The sequence below is a fragment of the Chiloscyllium punctatum genome, chromosome 10 (assembly GCF_047496795.1).
Source record: "Chiloscyllium punctatum isolate Juve2018m chromosome 10, sChiPun1.3, whole genome shotgun sequence".
Lineage (NCBI taxonomy): Eukaryota > Metazoa > Chordata > Chondrichthyes > Orectolobiformes > Hemiscylliidae > Chiloscyllium > Chiloscyllium punctatum.
In genome coordinates this window covers 122232432-122251818 of record NC_092748.1, presented here as the reverse complement: position 1 = coordinate 122251818, position 19387 = coordinate 122232432, and the positions used below count along the sequence as shown (strand labels likewise).

General features: G+C 47.9%; 1 protein-coding gene across 2 annotated transcripts in view; it reads left to right on the top strand.

Annotated features, from left to right (window-relative positions):
• glb1l (galactosidase, beta 1-like) overlaps nucleotides 1–19387 on the top strand; it is a 91065-nt gene that overhangs the window by 40382 nt on the left and 31296 nt on the right. For both annotated transcript variants that reach the window (XM_072580066.1, XM_072580067.1), the window contains 5 exons: nucleotides 1930–2024; nucleotides 2159–2339; nucleotides 4461–4519; nucleotides 6934–7055; nucleotides 8150–8190. In XM_072580066.1, coding sequence (XP_072436167.1) covers nucleotides 1930–2024; nucleotides 2159–2339; nucleotides 4461–4519; nucleotides 6934–7055; nucleotides 8150–8190 — 498 coding nt within the window. The remainder of the gene's footprint in view (nucleotides 1–1929; nucleotides 2025–2158; nucleotides 2340–4460; nucleotides 4520–6933; nucleotides 7056–8149; nucleotides 8191–19387) is intronic.

The window sequence follows — 19387 nt, the reverse complement described above, 5'->3', positions numbered from 1 at the left end:
CCAGTTAGCTGTTGACTTTAACCAATAACTAAGAGACTTTGTAGCTAATTGACTTGAGCACCCTGCAAAGAAGTGAAAGAAAAGGGAGGAAGGTGATTAGGAAGAAGAGCAAGTCCTGACAAGTTAGAAGGAATATCTTAATGAATCCTGTAGAGTGGTTCTACGAATTGTGTTTTCCCAGGTTGTTTTTCCCTCCACCCATAAAACCAATTCTTTCAGTTTGCCTGTGTCTGTTTGTATGTGTATGGGTTTTGAAAGAACACAGAACAAAGAAAATTTACAGCCCAGGAACAGGCCCTTTGGTCCTCCAAGCCTGAGCCGATCCAAATGTACTGTCTAAACCGGTCGCACAATTCCTAAGCATCTGTATCCCTCTGCTCCCCACCTACTCCTGCATCTGTCCAGACGCATCTTAAATGAATCTACCGTACCTGCCTCTACCACCTCGGCTGGCAACGCATTCCAGACACCCACCACCCTCCGCATAAAGTACTTGCCAAGTGTATCCCCCTTAAACTTTCCACCTCTCACCTTGAAAGCATGACCTCTCATTATTGAATCCTTCACCCTGGGAAAAAGCTTGTCTCTACCCATCCTGCCTATACCCTTCATGAGGTTTTCAACATCAATCAGGTTCCCCCTCAATCTTTTTTCTAATGAAAACAAACCTAACCTACTCAACCTCTCTTCATAGCTAGCACCTTCCATATCAGGCAACATCCTTGTAAACCTTTTCTGCACCCTCTCCAAAGCGTCCACATCTTTTTGGTAATGTGGCGACCAGAACTGTACACAGTATTCTAAATGCGGCTGAACCAATGTCTTGTACAATTTTAACATGACTTGCCAGCTCTTATACTCAATACCATGTCCAGTGAAGGCAAGCATACCATATGCCTTCTTGACCACTCTATCCACCTGTGCAGCAACCTTCAAGGTACAATGGACCTGCACTCCCAGATCTCTCTGCTCATTGACTTTTCCTAAGCTCTTCCGTTCGTTGTATAATTCGCTCTAGAATTAGACTTGCCGAAATGCATCACCTCACATTTGTCTGGATTGACCTCCATCTGTCACTTCTCTGCCCAACTCTCCAGTCTATCTATGTCCTCCTGTATTCTCTGACAGTCTCTTATGCTTTCTGCTACTCCACCAATCTTTGAGTCATCTGCAAACTTGCTGATCAGACCAACAGTGCCCTCTTCCCGTCTGGAACAAACAACAGTGGCCCCAACACTGACCCCTGTGGTACACCACTGGGCATCTTTCTCCATTTTGAGGAATCCCCTTTAACTACTACTCTCTGTCTCCTGCTGCTCAACCAGTTCTTTATCCATCTGCTAGAACACCCTGCACACCATGTGACTTCACTTTCTCCATTAGTCTACAATGGGGAACCTTATCAAACGCCTTACTAAAGTCCATGTATATGACATCTACAGCCCTTCCTTCATCTATCAACTTGGTCACTTCCTCAAAGAACTCTATTAAGTTGGTAAGGCACAATCTCCCCCGCATAAAACCATGTTGCTTATCACTGATAAGCCCATTCTTTTCTAAATATAAATATAAAAAGGGTTAAGGTTTTAATGAGTGGAGCCACATGTTGATAGTTCACAGAGATTACTTGTGATTGGAATTTATTTATTTGTGAGAAACAGTAATTCTTCTTAAGAACAGGAAACTGGTCAATGTTTTCTGTGAGCCTGACTGCAATAGACTTTATGAACGTTGATTAGTGCTTAACTGATCCCAGGAGTAGAGGGGTTTGCGAATGAGCTGTTCTACAAGTGAATCGAAACAATGTGCTGCCTGAAAGGGCAACAGAGACAGGAAAATGACTTTCAGAAAGAAACTGGATAAAAGGTTGAAAAGGCATGTCGAGTTCAGACTGATGATAATGTGATGATAAATTCTCATCCGTCTCAGATTACCTGGCCGCAGTGGATAGATGGTTTGCAGTTCTGTTACCAAAGATGAAACCCTTGATGTACCAGAATGGAGGACCCATCATCAGTTTTCAGGTGAGAGCGGAAGGCGTGAGGTCCCCTCTCCACACGGCTGAGCCAAGACTAAATCAACCTCAATTTGTGTTGAAGTCTCTGTCCACCTAGTACTCAGTCTAACTGACCTGAAGATGTCTTTGCTCCTTTTGCAGGTGGAAAATGAATATGGGAGTTATTTTACCTGCGATTATAACTACCTACGGCATCTTCGTGAGGTCATGCGTAAATTCCTGGGTGATGATGTCTTACTTTTCACCACTGATGGGAACCAGCTACAAGAGTTGAAATGTGGCACCTTGCAGGGGCTCTACTCAACTGTGGATTTTGGCACCAGTAAGCTGTAATCACTCCAACTCCCACTGGGTCAAAGGTCCTCAAACACTGACTCTCACTGGGGCGTGGGACCCACACACACTGACTCCCACTGGGGCATGGGACCCACACACACTGACTCCCACTGGGGTATGGGACCCACACACACTGACTCTTACTGGGGTATGGGACCCACACACACTGACTCCCACTGGGGCATGGGACCCACACACACTGACTCCCACTGGGGTATGGGACCCACACACACTGACTCTCACTGGGGTATGGGACCCACACACACTGACTCTTACTGGGGTATGGGACCCACACACACTGACTCCCACTGGGGCATGGGACCCACACACACTGACTCCCACTGGGGTATGGGACCCACACACACTGACTCTCACTGGGGTATGGGACCCACACACACTGACTCTCACTGGGGTATGGGACCCACACACACTGACTCCCACTGGGGTATGGGACCCACACACACTGACGCCCACTGGGGTATGGGACCCACACACACTGACTCTTACTGGGGTATGGGACCCACACACACTGACGCCCACTGGGGTATGGGACCCACACACACTGACTCTCACTGGGGTATGGGACCCACACACACTGATGCCCACTGGGGTATGGGACCCACACACACTGACTCTTACTGGGGTATGGGACCCACACACACTGACTCCCACTGGGGCATGGGACCCACACACACTGACTCCCACTGGGGTATGGGACCCACACACACTGACGCCCACTGGGGTATGGGACCCACACACACTGACGCCCACTGGGGTATGGGACCCACACACACTGACTCTTACTGGGGTATGGGACCCACACACACTGACTCTCACTGGGGTATGGGACCCACACACACTGACTCCCACTGGGGTATGGGACCCACACACACTGACTCTCACTGGGGTATGGGACCCACACACACTGACTCTCACTGGGGTATGGTACCCACACACACTGACGCCCACTGGGGTATGGGACCCACACACACTGACTCTCACTGGGGTATGGTACCCACACACACTGACGCCCACTGGGGTATGGGACCCACACACACTGACTCTCACTGTGGTATGGGACCCACACTCACACTGACTCTCACTGGGGTGTGATACTCGCACACATTGACTCTCACTGGGGTACAGTCCCACACACACTGACTCCCACTGGGGTATGGGACCCACACACACTGACTCTCACTGGGGTATGGTACCCACACACACTGACTCCCACTGGGGTATGGGACCCACACACACTGACTCTCACTGGGGTATGGGACCCACACACACTGACTCTCACTGGGGTATGGGACCCACACACACTGACTCCCACTGGGGTATGGGACCCACACACACTGACGCCCACTGGGGTATGGGACCCACACACACTGACGCCCACTGGGGTATGGGACCCACACACACTGACTCTCACTGGGGTATGGGACCCACACTCACACTGACTCTCACTGGGGTATGGGACCCACACACACTGACGCCCACTGGGGTGTGATACTCGCACACATTGACTCTCACTGGGGTACAGTCCCACACACACTGACCCTCACTGGGGGAATAGTCTATTTTTGCAGCTTATAAGACTGTGGTTTGGGATTCCTTTTGTTGGCTCAGGATTGAATTGTGCAGAACAAAGCTGAGAAGATGAGGTGCAGAGCAGCCATGATTTCTGTGTAATGGAGGATTCTACTCATGGTGAATGTTCTGTTCTTCTTGCTGGTCCCTCATTGAATTAGCTAAATTGGAGCTGCAACATGGGCAGGTTACTCAGCTTCCCACTCCATGCCAGTATATTTCCTCCAAAGGATGTTAAACCCCAAATCCCCAATTCATTCCATTAGCCCATTGCTAACCAACTCGTTGATGTTGTGATGATCCCTGATTCAATCCTGAACTTGTACTGCACATTTCCCATTCTTTCAGCACAGTTAAAAATAATTCTCTCACTTGTTTCTAAATCATGAGCATTTACGCTTGTATCTCTGTTCCTATGTTCTAGATCAGACCATGTAAGCAACGGGTTCCTCCCCCGGTGATAGCTGTTAGTGATGGGCTGCATTTTGAGTAAATGCTTTGTTTTCTGACCCTGCAGCTGATGATGTCAATGCTTCATTTCGAATCCAAAGGCAGTTTGAACCTGAAGGCCCACTGGTGAGTGCGACTGTTTCTGGGGGTCATTGGATGGACTCTAGTTGCTGTAGGATGGACCTTTTTTTGTGGTTTGGGGTGGACTAGGCCTTTAGGTCAGGTTTTGTTGACGTTGGAGGGTGTGTGGGGATGGCCTGAGAGAGTAAGCATAAGATCAGAGCTGAAAATGTGTTGCTGGAAAAGCACAGCAGGTCAGGCAGCATCCAAGGAGCAGGAGAATCGACGTTTTGGGCATGAGCCCTTCAGGAATGAGGAAGGTGTGCCAAGCAGGCTAAGATAAAAGGTAGGGAGGAGGGACTTGGGGGAGGGGCGTTGGAAATGCAATAGGTGGAAGGAGGTCAAGGTGAGGGTGATAGGCTGGAGTGGGGGTGGGGGCGGAGAGGTCAGGAAGAGGATTGCAGGTTAGGAAGGCGGTGCTGAGTTCGAGAGATTTGACTGAGACAAGGTGGGGGGAGGGGAAATGAGGAAACTGGAGAAATCTGAGTTCATCCCTTGTGGTTGGAGGGTTCCTAGGTGGAAGATGAGGCGCTCTTCCTTCAACCATTGTGCTGCTATGGTCTGGCGATGGAGGAGTCCAAGGACCTGCATGTCCTTGGTGGAGTGGGAGGGGGAGTTGAAGTGTTGAGCCACGGGGTGGTTGGGTTGGTTGGTCCGGGTGTCCCAGAGGTGTTCTCTGAAACGTTTGCAAGTAGGCGGCCTGTCTCCCCAATATAGAGGAGGCCACATCGGGTGCAACGGATGCAGTAAATGATGTGTGTGGAGGTGCAGGTGAATTTGTGGCGGATATGGAAGGATCCCTTGGAGCCTTAGAGGAAAGTAAGGGGGGGAGGTATGGGCGCAAGTTTTGCATTTCATGCAGTTGCAGGGGAAGGTGCCGGGAGTGGAGGTTGGGTTGGTGGGGGGTGTGGACCTGACGAGGGAGTCACGGAGGGAGTGGTCTTTTCGGAACGCTGATAGGGGAGGGGAGGGAAATATGTCCCTGGTGGTGGGGCCCGTTTGGAGGTGGCGGAAATGACGACGGATGATACGATGTATCTGGAGGTTGGTGGGGTGGTAGGTGAGGACCAGTGGGGTTCTGTCCTGGTGGTGATTGGAGGGGCGGGTCTCAAGGGCGGAGGAGCGGGAAGTGGAGGAGATGCGGTGGAGGGCATCGTCGATCACGTCTGGGGAGAAATTGCGGTCTTTGAAGAAGGAGGCCATCTGGGTGGTACGGTTTTGGAACTGGTCCTCCTGGGAGCAGATGCGGCGGAGACGAAGGAATTGGGAATATGGGATGACGTTTTTCCAGGGGGCAGGGTGGGAGGAGGTGTAGTCTAGGTAGCTGTGGGAGTTGGTCGGTTTATACTAAATGTCCGTGTTGAATCGGTCACCCGAGATAGAAATGGAAAGGTCTAGGAAGGGGAGGGAGGAGTCTGAGACGGTCCAGGTAAATTTGAGGTCAGGTGGAAGGTGTTAGTAAAGTGGATGAACTGTTCAACCTCCTCGTGGGAGCACGAGGCAGTGCCGATACAGTCATCGATGTAGCGGAGGAAAAAGTGGGGGAGGAGTGCCAGTGTAACTGCGGAAGATGGACTGTTCCACATATCCGACGAAGAGGCAGGCATAACTGGGGCCCATGCGGGTGCCCATGGCTACTCCTTTGGTTTGGAGGAAGTGGGAGGATTGGAAAGAGAAGTTGTTGAGGGTGAGGACCAGTTCAGTCATTCGAAGGAGGGTGTTAGTGGAAGGGTACTGGTTGGGTCGGCAGGAAAGGAAGAAGTGGAGGGCTTTGAGGCCTTCATGATGGGGGATGGAGGTGTATAGGGACTGGATGTCCATGGTGAAGATAGGCATTGGGGACCGGGGAAGCAAAAATCATAGAGGAGGTGGAGGGCGTGGGTGGTGTCCCGAACGTAGGTGGGGAGTTCTTGGACTAAAGGGGACAGGACAGTGTCGAGGTATGCAGAGATGAGTTTGGTGGGGCAGGAGCAGGCTGAGGCAATGGGTCGGCCGGGGCAGTCAGGTTTGTGGATTTTGGGCAGGAGGTAGAAACGGGCGGTGCGGGGTTGTGGGACTATGAGTTTGGAGGAGGTGGATGTGAGATCTCCTGAGGTGATGAGGTTATGGATGGTCTGGGAGATGATGGTGGGAGGTGGGGTCATGGTCAAGGGGGCAGTAGGAGGAGGTGTCCGCGAGCTGGCGTTTAGCCTCAGCGATGTAAAGATCAGTGCACCAAACTACTACCGCGCCTCTCTTGTCTGTAGCATTGCAAGGCGGGTTGGGGAGACTCTGAAGAAGAGAGAGCAGGTCCTCTCTCTTTGTGACTGTTTGTGACTGAAATGGTTTGATGATTTAGGGAGTAGGGATAGACTAATGTATTCTGTCTGGACCTGCTACGATCTGTTCCTGACCCATGCTATTTTATTTCCATTCCCCAGGTGAATTCTGAGTTTTATGTGGGATGGTTGGATTACTGGGGTGTGGAACATTCAGTGGTTCCAATTGAAAATGCCACCAGAATGCTGGAGGAATTGCTGCAACTTGGAGCCAATGTGAATATGTGAGCTCATGTCTTTAATTACCCCGTGGGGCAGTGCCCTTCAGAACCCACTCAGCTGCTGGATCATGTTGATTGGATCATGGATTCTCACACCCACTCTCACACTCATCCCCACCCCCACACTCATCCCCACCCCCAATCTCACACCCATTCTCACCCCCACCCTCACTCCAACCCTCACCCTCACTCCCCACCCTCACTCCCCACCCTCACTCCCCACCCTCACCCCCCTCACTCCCACCCTCACTCCCCACCCTCACCCCCCACCCTCACCCCCACCCCCACACCCACCGACACACCAACCCCTACCCTCACTCCAACCCCCACCCACACTCCCACCCACACTCCCACCCCAAACCTCACACCCACCCTCACCCTCACTCCCACCCTCACTCCCACCCCCACACCCACTGTCGCACTCATCCCCACCCACCCTCACTCCCACCCCAAATCTCACCCCCACCCTCACGCCCCACCCTCACCCCTACTCCCACCCTCACCCTCCACCCTCACTCCCACCCCACACCCACCTCCACCATCAACCCCACCCTCACTCCCACCCTCAAACCCACCCTCACCCTCACCCCCACCCTCATTCCCAACCTCACCCCGATCCTCACCCGTTCCCCCACCCTCACCCACACCCTCACTCCCAACCTCACCCCGATCCTCATCCTCTTCCCACCTTCACTCCCAACCTCACCCCGATCCTCACCCTCGCCACATGTTTCCCCCTCCACACTCCCTTGCTCCCTACTCTCTCCCCCCTTGCCCACCCACTCTCTCCACCCCTGACCCACCTCCTTTCCCACCCCCACTCCCACTCCCAGCCCCCACTCTCATCTTTACCGTGTTCTGCACTGACACTCACCCTTGCCTTTGCCCCCACCCTCTCCCCAACCCTCCTCCCCACCCCCACTCCAATTGCCTTTCTCACTCTTATACCCACCCCTACTTCCAAGTCACCCCCATTCCCACCCTCCTCTCCAGACCAACCATTATCTCACCCTCACCCCGCATGGGTCAACAGGTCAGGATTGGCCGGGTCAGTGTGTTAACTTTAAACTTTTGTTATTTTGCTGTTATTTTCGCAGGTACATGTTTGAAGGAGGGACTAATTTTGGATACTGGAATGGTGAGTCTCTAATACCAAGGTGCTGGATCCTGGTCAAGGTCTTTGTGAACTTCCTGGGATGGATGGAGTTAAACAGAGAGGGGTTTGAGGCTGATCAAAGTTTCCAGTTCATTGGGCTGATTCTATCTGTAATGCATGTGAATGAGAAGGGCTGTCAATGGACGAATACCACAGAGGCCTGTGGTATTTTTCAGGGTCACATATTCAAACGCACCAAGATGGTTGAGGGAATTAAAATTCAATTTCTCCATCAGAAATTGATAACTGCTATTAGTGACAGTGACTATGAAATTACCATCGACTGTCATAAAACCCTAGCTGGTTCACTACTTCTCTATAGGGAGCGAACTTTACCATCCATACACAGTCTGGCCGAAATGCGACTTCAGACCAACATTCTTGGTGCCCCCCAAAATGGCCGAGTAAGCCACTGCATTCAAAGGTCTTTAAGAAAAAAACCATTTGTGGAATGTGGGTTCCACTGGCTGGGCCAAGCATTTATTACCCATCCCTAGTTACCCCTTGAGAAGATGGGGGTGAGCTGCCTTCTTGAACCGCTGCAGTCCATGTGCTGTGGGTAGACCCACAATGCCCTTAGGGAGGGAATTCCAGGATTCTGACCCAGTGACACTGAAGGAACGGCGATATATTTCCAAGTCAGGATGGTGAACCAGTTGTCGTGGTGCATATGGGCACCAATGATAGAAGTAAAAAACGAAAGCAGAATTCAGGGAGCTAGAAGAGAAGTTAAAGAGGAGGGCCTCAAAAGCAGTGATCTCGGGATTCCTACCAGTGCCACGTGCTAGCCAGGGTAGAAATGAAAGAATAGGCAGGATGAACACATGGCTTTAAATGATGTAAGAGGGAGGGGTTCAGATTGGTGGGACATTGGGACTGGTTCTGGGGAAGATGAACTCTTACAAACTGGATGGTCTACATCTGACTCAGACTGGAACCAATGTCCTTGGGGGAGTTTTTGCTACTACTGTTGGGGAGCATTTAAACTAATGTGGCAGGGGACTGGGAACCAGAAGAGAAAACTAGCAGACAAGTGAGGTGGGAACTAGAGATTGTAACAAACAGGATCATGACGTTAGCATTACCAAGGTGAAGAGTATGCAGAGAGCAGATGAACGCAAAGGAATTGGTGGCCTGAAGTGCATTTGCTTTAATGCAAGGAGAATAGTGAGTAAGGTAGATGAACTTAGGGCTTGGATTGGTGCCTGGGAGTATGACGTTATTGCAATCACAGAGACTTGGTTGAATGAAGGGAATGATGATTGGCAATTAAATGTTCCAGGACATAGATGCTTCAGACAGGACAAGGAGGGAAGTAAAAGTTGGGGAGGAGTTGCATTGCTGGTCAGGGATGATATCACCGCTGTGCTAAAAGAGGACGCTATGGAGGGCCTGAGCAGTGAGGCATTATGGGTGGAGCTGAGAAATAAGGGTGCAGTTACATTGTTGGGGCTGTATTACAGGCCTCCCAACAGTGAGCGTGAGGTAGAAGAACAAATAGATAAACAGATTATGCAAAGATACAGAGGCAACAGGGTGGTGGTTATGGGAGATTTTAATTTTCCCAACATTGACTAGGATACACTTAACATCAGAGGGGGCAGAATTTGAAGGAGCATCCAGGAAAGTCTTCTAGTGCAGTATGTCAATAGTCTGACAAGGGAAGGGGCCATATTGGACCAGGTGTTGGGGAATGAGCCAGGCCAGGTGGTAGAAGTTGCGGTGGGGATTTCTTTGGGAATAGTGACCACAATTCTGTAAGGTTTAGAATAGAACATAGGACAATACCCTTTGGCCCTCAAAGTTGCGCTGACCTGTGAACTATTCTCAGCTCGTCCCCCGACATTATTCCATCATCATCCATGTGCTTATCCAAGGATTGTTTAAATCTTCCTAATGTGGTTGAACATGGAACAGTACAGCACAGAAAGGCCCTTCAGCCCACGATGTTGTGCCGACCATTGATCCTCATGTATGCACCCTCAAATTTCTGTGACCATATGCATGTCCAGGAGTCTCTTAAATGTCCCCAATGACCTTGCCTCCACAACTGCTGCTGGCAACACATTCCATGCTCTCACAACTCTCTGTAAAGAACCTGCCTCTGACATCCCCTCTATACTTTCCTCCAACCAGCTTAAAACTATGACCCCTCGTATTAGCCATTTCTGCCCTGGGAAATAGTCTCTGGCTATCGACTCTATCTATGCCTCTCATTATCTTGTATACCTCAATTAGGTCCCCTCTCCTCCTCCTTTTCTCCAATGAAAAAACTCCGAGCTCAGTCAACCTCTCTTCATAAGATAAGCCCTCCAGTCCAGGCAGCATCCTGGTAAACCTCCTCTGAACCCTCTCCAAAGCATCCACATCTTTCCTATAACAGGGTGACCAGAACTGGACGCAGTATTCCAAGTGCGGTCTAACCAAAGTTTTATAGAGCTGCAACAAGATCTCATGACTCTTAAACTCAGTCCCCCTGTTAATGAAAGCCAAAACACCATATGCTTTCTTAACAACCCTGTCCACTTGGGTGGCCATTTTAAGGGATCTATGTACCTGCACCCCAAGATCCCTCTGTACCTCCACACTGCCAAGTTGAGTTAACTCCATTGTCAGGCAGGGCATTCCACACCCTTACCACATTGAGTAAAGAACCTGTCTCTGACATCTGTCCTAAATCTATCACCCCCCAATTTGTAGTTATGCCCTCTCGTACAAGCTGACGTCATCATCCTAGGAAAAAGACTTTCACTGTCTACCCTATCTAATCCTCTGATCATCTTGTATGTCTCTATCAAATCCCCTCTTAGCCTTTTTCTTGCCAATGAGAACAGACCCAGGTTTCTCAACCTTTCCTCATAAGACCTTCCCTCCAGACCAGGCAACATCCAGGTAAATCTCCTCTGCACTTTTTCCAATGCTTCCACATCCTTCCCGAAATATGGGGACCAGAACTGTACACAATATTCCAAGTGTGGCCGCACCAGTGTTTTGTATAGTTGCAGCATGACATCACAGCTCCGGAACTAAATCCTTCTACTAATGAAACCTAACACACTGTTTGCCACCTTAACAGCACTATCAACCTGATGGCAACTTTCAGGGATCTATGTATACGGACTCCAAGATCCCTCTGCACATCCACACTACCAAGAACCTTTCCATTGACCCAGTACTCTGCCATCCTGTTATTCTTCCCAAAGTGCATCACCTCACATTTATCTGCATTGAACTCCATTTGCCACCTCTCAGCCCAATTCTGCAGTTTATCCAAGTCCCCCTGCAACCTGTAACATTCTTCCAAACTATCCACTACTCCACAGACTTTAGTGTCATCTGCAAATTTACTAATCCATACACCTATGCCTGTGTCTAACTCATTTATAAAAATGACAAACAGCAGTGGTCCAAAAACAGATCCTTATGGCACACCACTAGTAACCAGACTCCAGGCTGAATATTTTCCATCAACCAACACTCGCTGCCTTCTTTCAGAAAGCCAGTTTCTAATCCAAACTGCTAAATTACCCTCAATTCCATACCTCTGCATTTTCTCTAACAGCCTACCATCTGGAATCTTAGCAAAGGCTTTACTGAAGTCCATGTATACCACGTCAGCTGCTTTACCCTCATCTACATGCTTGGTCACCTTATCACAAAACTCAATGAGGTTTGTGAGACACAGCCTGACCTTGACGAAACCATGTTGACTATCTGACATCAAATTGTTGCATGCTAGATGAATATAAATCTTATCTCCTGCAACAGAAGTAAGGCTCATTAGTCTGTAATTACATAGAACATAGAACAATACAGCACAGAACAAGCCCTTCGGCCCACGATGATGTGCCGAACATTTGTCCTAGCTTAAGCACCGATCCATGTACCTATCCAATTGCCGCGTAAAGGTCACCAATGATTCTGCCTCTGCCACTCCCACAGGCAGCGCATTCCATGCCCCCACCACTCTCTGGGTAAAGAACCTACCCCTGATATCCCCCCTATACCTTCCACCCTTCACCTTAAATTTATGTCCCCTTGTAACACTCTGTTGTACCCGGGGACAAAGTCTTTGATTGTCTACTCTATATATTCCCCTGATCTTCTTATAAACCTCTATAATGTCACCCCTCATCCTTCGCCTTTCCAATGAGAAAAGGCCTAGAACTCTCAACCTATCCTCGTACGACCTATTCTCCATTCCAGGCAACATCCTGGTAAATCTCCTCTGCACCCTCCAAAGCTTCCACATCTTTCCTAAAGTGAGGCGACCAGATCTGCACACAGTACTCCAAATGTAGCCTTACCAAGATCCTGTACAGCTGCAACATCACCTCACAACTCTTGAATTCAATCCCTCTGCTAATGAACGCTAATACACCATAGGCCTTCTGACAAGCTCTATCCACCTGAGTGGCAACTTTCAAAGATCTATGTACATAGACCCCAAGATCCCTCTGCTCCTCCACCTTACTAAGAACCCTATGTTAACCCTGTATTTCGCATTCTTATTTGTCCTTCCAAAATGGACAACCTCACACTTCACAGTGTAGAACTCCATCTGCCACTCCTCAGTCCAGCTCTGCATCATATCTAAGTCCCTTTGCAGCCGACAACAGCCCTCCTCACTATCCACAACTCCACCAATCTTCGTATCGTCTGCAAATTTACTGACCCACCCTTTGACTCCCTCCTCCAAGTCATTAATAAAAATTACAAACAGCAGAGGACCCAGAACTGATCCCTGCGGAACTCCACTTGTAACTGGGCTCCAGGCTGAATATTTATCATCTACCACCACTCTCTGACTTCGACCGGTTTTTCCAGTTCTCTATCCAATTGGCCAAATTCCCACTATCCCATGCCTCCTGACTTTCCGCATAAGCCTACCATGGGGAACCATATCAAATGCCTTACTAAAATCCATGTACACTACATCCACTGCTCTACCCTCATCCACATGCTTGGTCACCTCCTCAAAGAATTCAATAAGACTTGTAAGGCAAGACCTACTCCTCACAAATCCGTGCTGGCTGTCCCTAATCAAGCAGTGTCTTTCCAGATACTCATAAATCCTATCCCTCAGTACCCTTTCCATTACTTTGCCTACCACTGAGGTAAGACTAACTGGCCTGTAATTCCCGGGGTTATCCCTATTCCCTTTTTTGAACAGGGGCAGAACATTTGCCACTCTCCAGTCCCCTGGTACCACCCCCGTTGACAGTGAAGACGAAAAGATCATTGCCAACGGCTCTGCAATTTCCTCTCTTGCTTCCCACATAATCCTAGGATATATCCCGTCAGGCCCGGGGGACTTGTCTATCCTCAAGTTTTTCAAAATGCCCAACACATCTTCCTTCCTAACAAGCATCTCCTCTAGCTTACCAGTCCGTTTCACACTCTCCTCTTCAACAATACGGTCCCTCTCATTTGTAAATACTGAAGAAAAGTACTCATTCAAGACCTCTCCTATCTCTTCCAACTCAATACACAGTCTCCCACTACTGTCCTTGATCGGACCTACCCTCGTTCTTGTCATTCTCATGTTTCTCACATACGCATAAAAGGCCTTGGGATTATCCTTGATCCTATCTGTCAAAGATTTTTCATGCTCTCTCTTAGCTCTCCTAATCCCTTTCTTCAGCTCCCTTCTGGCTATCCTGTATCCCTCCAACGTACTGTCTGACCCTTATTTCCTCAACCTTATTTAAGCCTCCTTCCTCCTCCTCACAAGACATTCAACCTCCCTCGATAACCAAGGTTCCCTCACATGACCATCTCTTTCCTGCCTGACAGGCACATACATATCAAGGACACGTCGTATCTGTTCCTTTAAAATGTTCCACATTTCAATGACATCCTTCCCTGACATTCTATGCTCCCAATTTATGCTCCTCAGATCCTGCCTTGCAGCATCATATTTACCCTTTCCCCAATTGTAAAACCTACCCTGTTGCACGCACCTATCTCTCTCCATAACCAAGGTGAAAGTCACAGAATTGTGGTCACCATCACCAAAATGCTCACCCACTAACAAGCCCATCACTTGTCCTGGTTCGTTACCGAGTACCAAATCCAATATGGCCTCCCCTCTGGTCGGACAATCTACATTCTGAGTTAGAAAAGCTTCCTGGACACACTGCACAAACACCGCCCCATCCAATCTACTTGATCTAAAGACCTTCCAATCAATATTTGGGAAGTTGAAATTGCCCATGACTACTACCCTGTGGCTTCTGCACCTTTCCAAAATCTGTTTCCCAATCTGTTTCTCCACATCTCTGCTGCTATTGTAAACTATAGTAAACACCCAACAAGGTGACTGCTCCTTTCCTATTTCTGACTTCAGCCCATACTACATCCAAAGGCAGATCCCCCTCGAACTGCCTTTCTGCAGCCATTATACCATTTTTAATTACCTAGGTCATCTCTACTGCCCTTCTTGAACAAGACATTTGCAATCCTCTAGTCCTCTGGTACTAAACCTATAGACAATGATGACTCAAGTATCAAAGCCAAAGGCTCTGCTATCTCCTTCTTAGCTTCCCAGAGAATCCTCGGATAAATCCCATCTGGCCCAGGAGACTTGTCTACTTTAACTCCTTCTGGAATTGATAACACCTCTTCATAACTAACCTCGATCCTTTCTAGTCTAATATCTTGTATCTCATTCCTCTCCTCTACAATATTCTCCTTTTCCTGAGTGAAAACCGATGAGAAATGTTCTTTTAGCACCTCTCTGATCTCCACAGGGTCCACACTCAACTTCCCACTTCTGTCTTTGATTGGTCCTATTCCTATCCTAGTCATCCTTTTATTTCTCACATACATATAGAAAGCTTTAGGGTTCTCCTTTATTCTATTTGCTAAAGACTGCTCGTGTCCTCTCTTTGCTCTTCTTAACTCTCTCTTTAAATCCTTCCTAGCTGATCTGTAACTCTCCATCACCTCATCTTGTCTCATCAACACATAAGCCTCCTTCTTCTGCTTAACAAGAGATGCAATTTCTGCAGTAAACCACAGTTCCCTTACCTTATCATTTCCTCTCTGCCTGACAGGGATATATTTCTCAAGGACATGCAATATCTGTTCCTTAAACAAGCTTCACATTTCCATTGTCTACATCCCCTGCATTTTGCTACCCCATTCTATGCATCCTAATTCTTGCCTAATCGCATTATAATTGCCCTGCCCCATCGATAACTCTTGACTTATGGCATGTACCTATCCCTTTCCATCGCTAAACTAAATGTAATTGAATTATGGTCACTCTCTCCAAAGTGTTCACCTACAACTAAATCAAACACCAGGCTTGGTTCATTAGCAAGCACCAGATCCAGTGCAGCCTCCCCTCTTGTCGGCCCTTCGACATACTGTGTAAGGAAACCCTCCTGTACACATTGGACACAAACTGATCCATCCGACGTACTAGAGTTACTGCATTTCCAGTCAATGTTGGGGAAGTTAAAGACCCCATAATGATCACCCTGTTCCTTTCACTCCTACCCAGAATAATTTTGCTAATCCTCTCTTCCACCTCCCTGGAACTCTGTGGAGGCCTATAAAAAACTCCAAGCAGTGTGATTGCTCGTGTTTCTAACCTCTCATACTCGTAGATAAAGATGAGTGATCCTAAGGGAAGTGTACTAAACTGGGCTAAGGCTAATTATATCAAAATTAGGCAGGAGCTGGGAAATGTGGATTGGACGCAGCTATTTGAAGGGAAGTCCACATTTGATATGTGGGAGGCTTTCAAAGCTAGGTTAAAGATAGTGCAGGATAGACATGTCCCATTGAAAACCAGGGATAGGAAAGGCAAAATTTGTGGATGACAGGGGAAAGAGGAAAAGGGAAGCAAATTTAAGGTCCTGGCAGCTAAGAACAGAACGGGCTTTGGAGGAATATTGGGAGAGTAGGACCAGTCTTAAACGAGGAATCAAGCGGGCTAAAGGGGGTCATGAAATAGCTTTGGCATGCAGAATTGAGGAGAATCCCAAAGCCTTTTAATCAGAAATAAGAGGCAAGAGGGTAGCTAGAGAAAGCGTTAGTCCACTAAATGTCAAGGAAGGAAGTTTGTGTGTCGAATCTGAGAAAGTGGGTGAGATTCTCAATGATTGCATCAATGTTCACTGAGGAGAGGGACATGATGAATGTTGAGATCAGAGATAGAAGTTTGTTTACTCTGGTTCACATTGACATAAGGAGAGGGGATGTGTTGGATAAGCTAAAGGATATTAAGGTGGACAAATGCTGTCTAGCCAACTTTCCAGCTCTATTTGGTCATTCTCTAAAATTTGACACATAGTTCAAATGGGTGGTCTGTGAACTCTGACTTATTAATTTCTCCTTAATGACTTTTAACGGTCCCCTTACTTCGTGCCCAAAAATTAATTCAAATGGACTGAATTTGGTTGTTTCATTTGGTGCATCTCTGATTGCACAAAGTTCAAATGGAATTCCCTTATCCCAACCATCTGGATAGTCCTGACCATAAGCCCTCAACATGGTCTTTAGTGTTTGATGCCCTCTCTCAAGTGCTCCCTGCAGTTCTGGGTGGTATGCAGTAGATTTGAATTGCTTTATTCCCAAGTTATCTATAACCTTGAATAGCTTGGATGTGAAGTTTGACCCTTGACCTGACTGGATGTCCATTGGTAGTCCATATTTAGGAAAGAAAATTGAGTAATTCTTCGACAACCCTTTTTGCTGTGATATTGCATAATGGAATTGCCTCTGGAAATCTAGTCTATACATCCATTATTGTTAATAAATACTTATTTGCACTAGTGAACTTTGAGAAGATTTATAGCTCAGGTTGAGGTTCTGGATGTAAGTTTGTGCACTGAGCTGGAAGGTTCATTTACAGACATTTCATCACCATAATAAGTAACATCATCAGTGAGTCTCCGTGTTACTGACCCGCTTTCTATTTATATGTTTGGATTTAGAGTAATAGCAATGTACTGCACGGAAACAGACCCTTCGGTCCAACCTGTCCATATCCCAACCCAATCTAGTCCCACCTGCCAGCACCCAACCCATATCCCTCCAAACCCTTCTTATTCATAAACCCATCCAAATGCCTCTTAAATGTTGCAATTGTACCAGCCTCCACCACTTCCTCTGGCAGCTCATTCTATACCCGTACCGCCCTCAGCGTGAAAACATTGCCCCTTCGGTCTCTTTTATATCTTTCCCCTCTCACCCTAAACCTATGCCCTCTAGTTCTGGACTCCCCAACCCCAGGAAAAAGACTTTGCCTATTTACCCTCATGCCCCTCATAATTTTGTAAACCCCTCAGCCTTCGACACTCCAGGGAAAACAGCCCCAGCCTGTTCAGCATCTCCCTATAGCTCAAATCCTCCAACCCCTGATAACATCCTTGTAAATCTTTTCTGAACCCTTTCAAGCTTCACAACATCCTTCCGATAGGAAGGAGACCAGAATTGCATGCAATATTCCAACAGTGGCCAAACCAATGTCCTGTACAGCCGCAACATGACCTCCCAACTCCTGTACTCAATACTCTGACCAATAAAGGAAAGCATACCGAATGCCTTCTTCACTATCCTATCTCCCTGTGACTCCACTTTCAAGGAGCTATGAACCTGCAGTCGAAGGTCTCTTTGGATTAGATTAGAATCCCTATAGTGCAAAAACACGCCCTTCGACCCATCAAGTCCACACCGACACTCTGAAGAGTAACCCACCCAGATCCATTCACCTACTCCCTACTAATGCACCTTTCACTACGGGCAATTTAGCACGGCCAATTCACCTAACCCGCACATCTTTGGACTGTGGGAGGAAACCGGAGCACCTGGAGGAAACCCACACAGACACGGAGAATGTGCAAACTCCACACAGACAGTCGCTCGAGGCTGGAATCGAACCTGGGATTCTGGCAGTGCAAGGCAACAGTGCTAACCACTGAGCCACTGTTCAGGAACACTCCCTAGGACCTTACCATTAAGTGTATAAATCCTGCTAAGATTTGCTTTCCCAAAATGCAGCAGCTCGCATTTATCTGAATTAAACTCCATCTGTCACTTCTCAGCCCATTGGCCCATCTGGTCCAGATCCTGTTGTAATCTGAGGTAACCTTCTTCGCTGTCCAATTCACCTCCAATTTTGGTGTCATCTGCAAACTTACTAACTGTACCTCTTATGCTCACATCCAAATCATTTATGTAAATGACAAATAGTAGAGGGCCCAGCACCGATCCTTGTGGCACTCCACTGGTCACAGGTCTCCAGTCTGAAAAACAACCCTCCACCACCACCCTCTGTCTTCTACCTTTGAGTCAGTTCTGTATCCAAATGGCTAGTTTTCCCTGATTTCCATGAGATCTAACCTTGCTAATCAGTCTCCCATGAGGAACCTTGTCGAACGCCTTACTGAAGTTCAAAGTCTGTGAGAAGATTTGTAGCTCGGGTGCTCATTGTTGTGGTTCTGTTCGCCGAGCTGGGAGTTTGTGTTGCAGACGTTTCACAGGCTTTGAACACCTACGGGCGAGAGACGCTAAGGCAAGCCAGGAAATGGGAATCATGTGCCAACCGCCTAAGCGCCACATATGAAGGGGACGAAACGTCTGCAACACAAATTCCCAGCTCACCGAACAGCCTTACTGAAGTCCATATAGATCACATCTACCGCTCTGCCCTCATCAATCCTCTTTGCTACTTCTTCAAAAAACTCAATCAAGTTAGTTTTCCGGCACCTCACCTGTGACTATCGATGATACAAATATCTCAGCAAGAGGCCCAGCAATCACTCCTCTAGCTTCCCACAGGCTTCTCGGGTACACCTGATCAGGATTTATCTACCTTTACCTGCTTCAAGACATCCAGCACTTCCTCCTTTGTAATCTGGACATTTTGCAAGATGTCACCATCTATTTCCCTACAGTCTATATCTTCCCTATCCTTTTCCACAGTAAATACTGATGCAAAATACTCATTTAGTATCTTCCCCATTTTCTGCGGTTCCACACAAAGGCCGCCTTGCTGATCTTTGAGGGGCCCTATTCTCTCCCTAGTTACCCTTTTGTCCTTAATGTATTTGTAAAAACCCTTTGGATTCTCCTTAATTCCCATTTGCCAAAGCTATCTCATGTCCCCTTTTTGCCCTCCTGATTTCCCTCTTAAGTATACTCTTACTTCCTTTATACTCTTCTA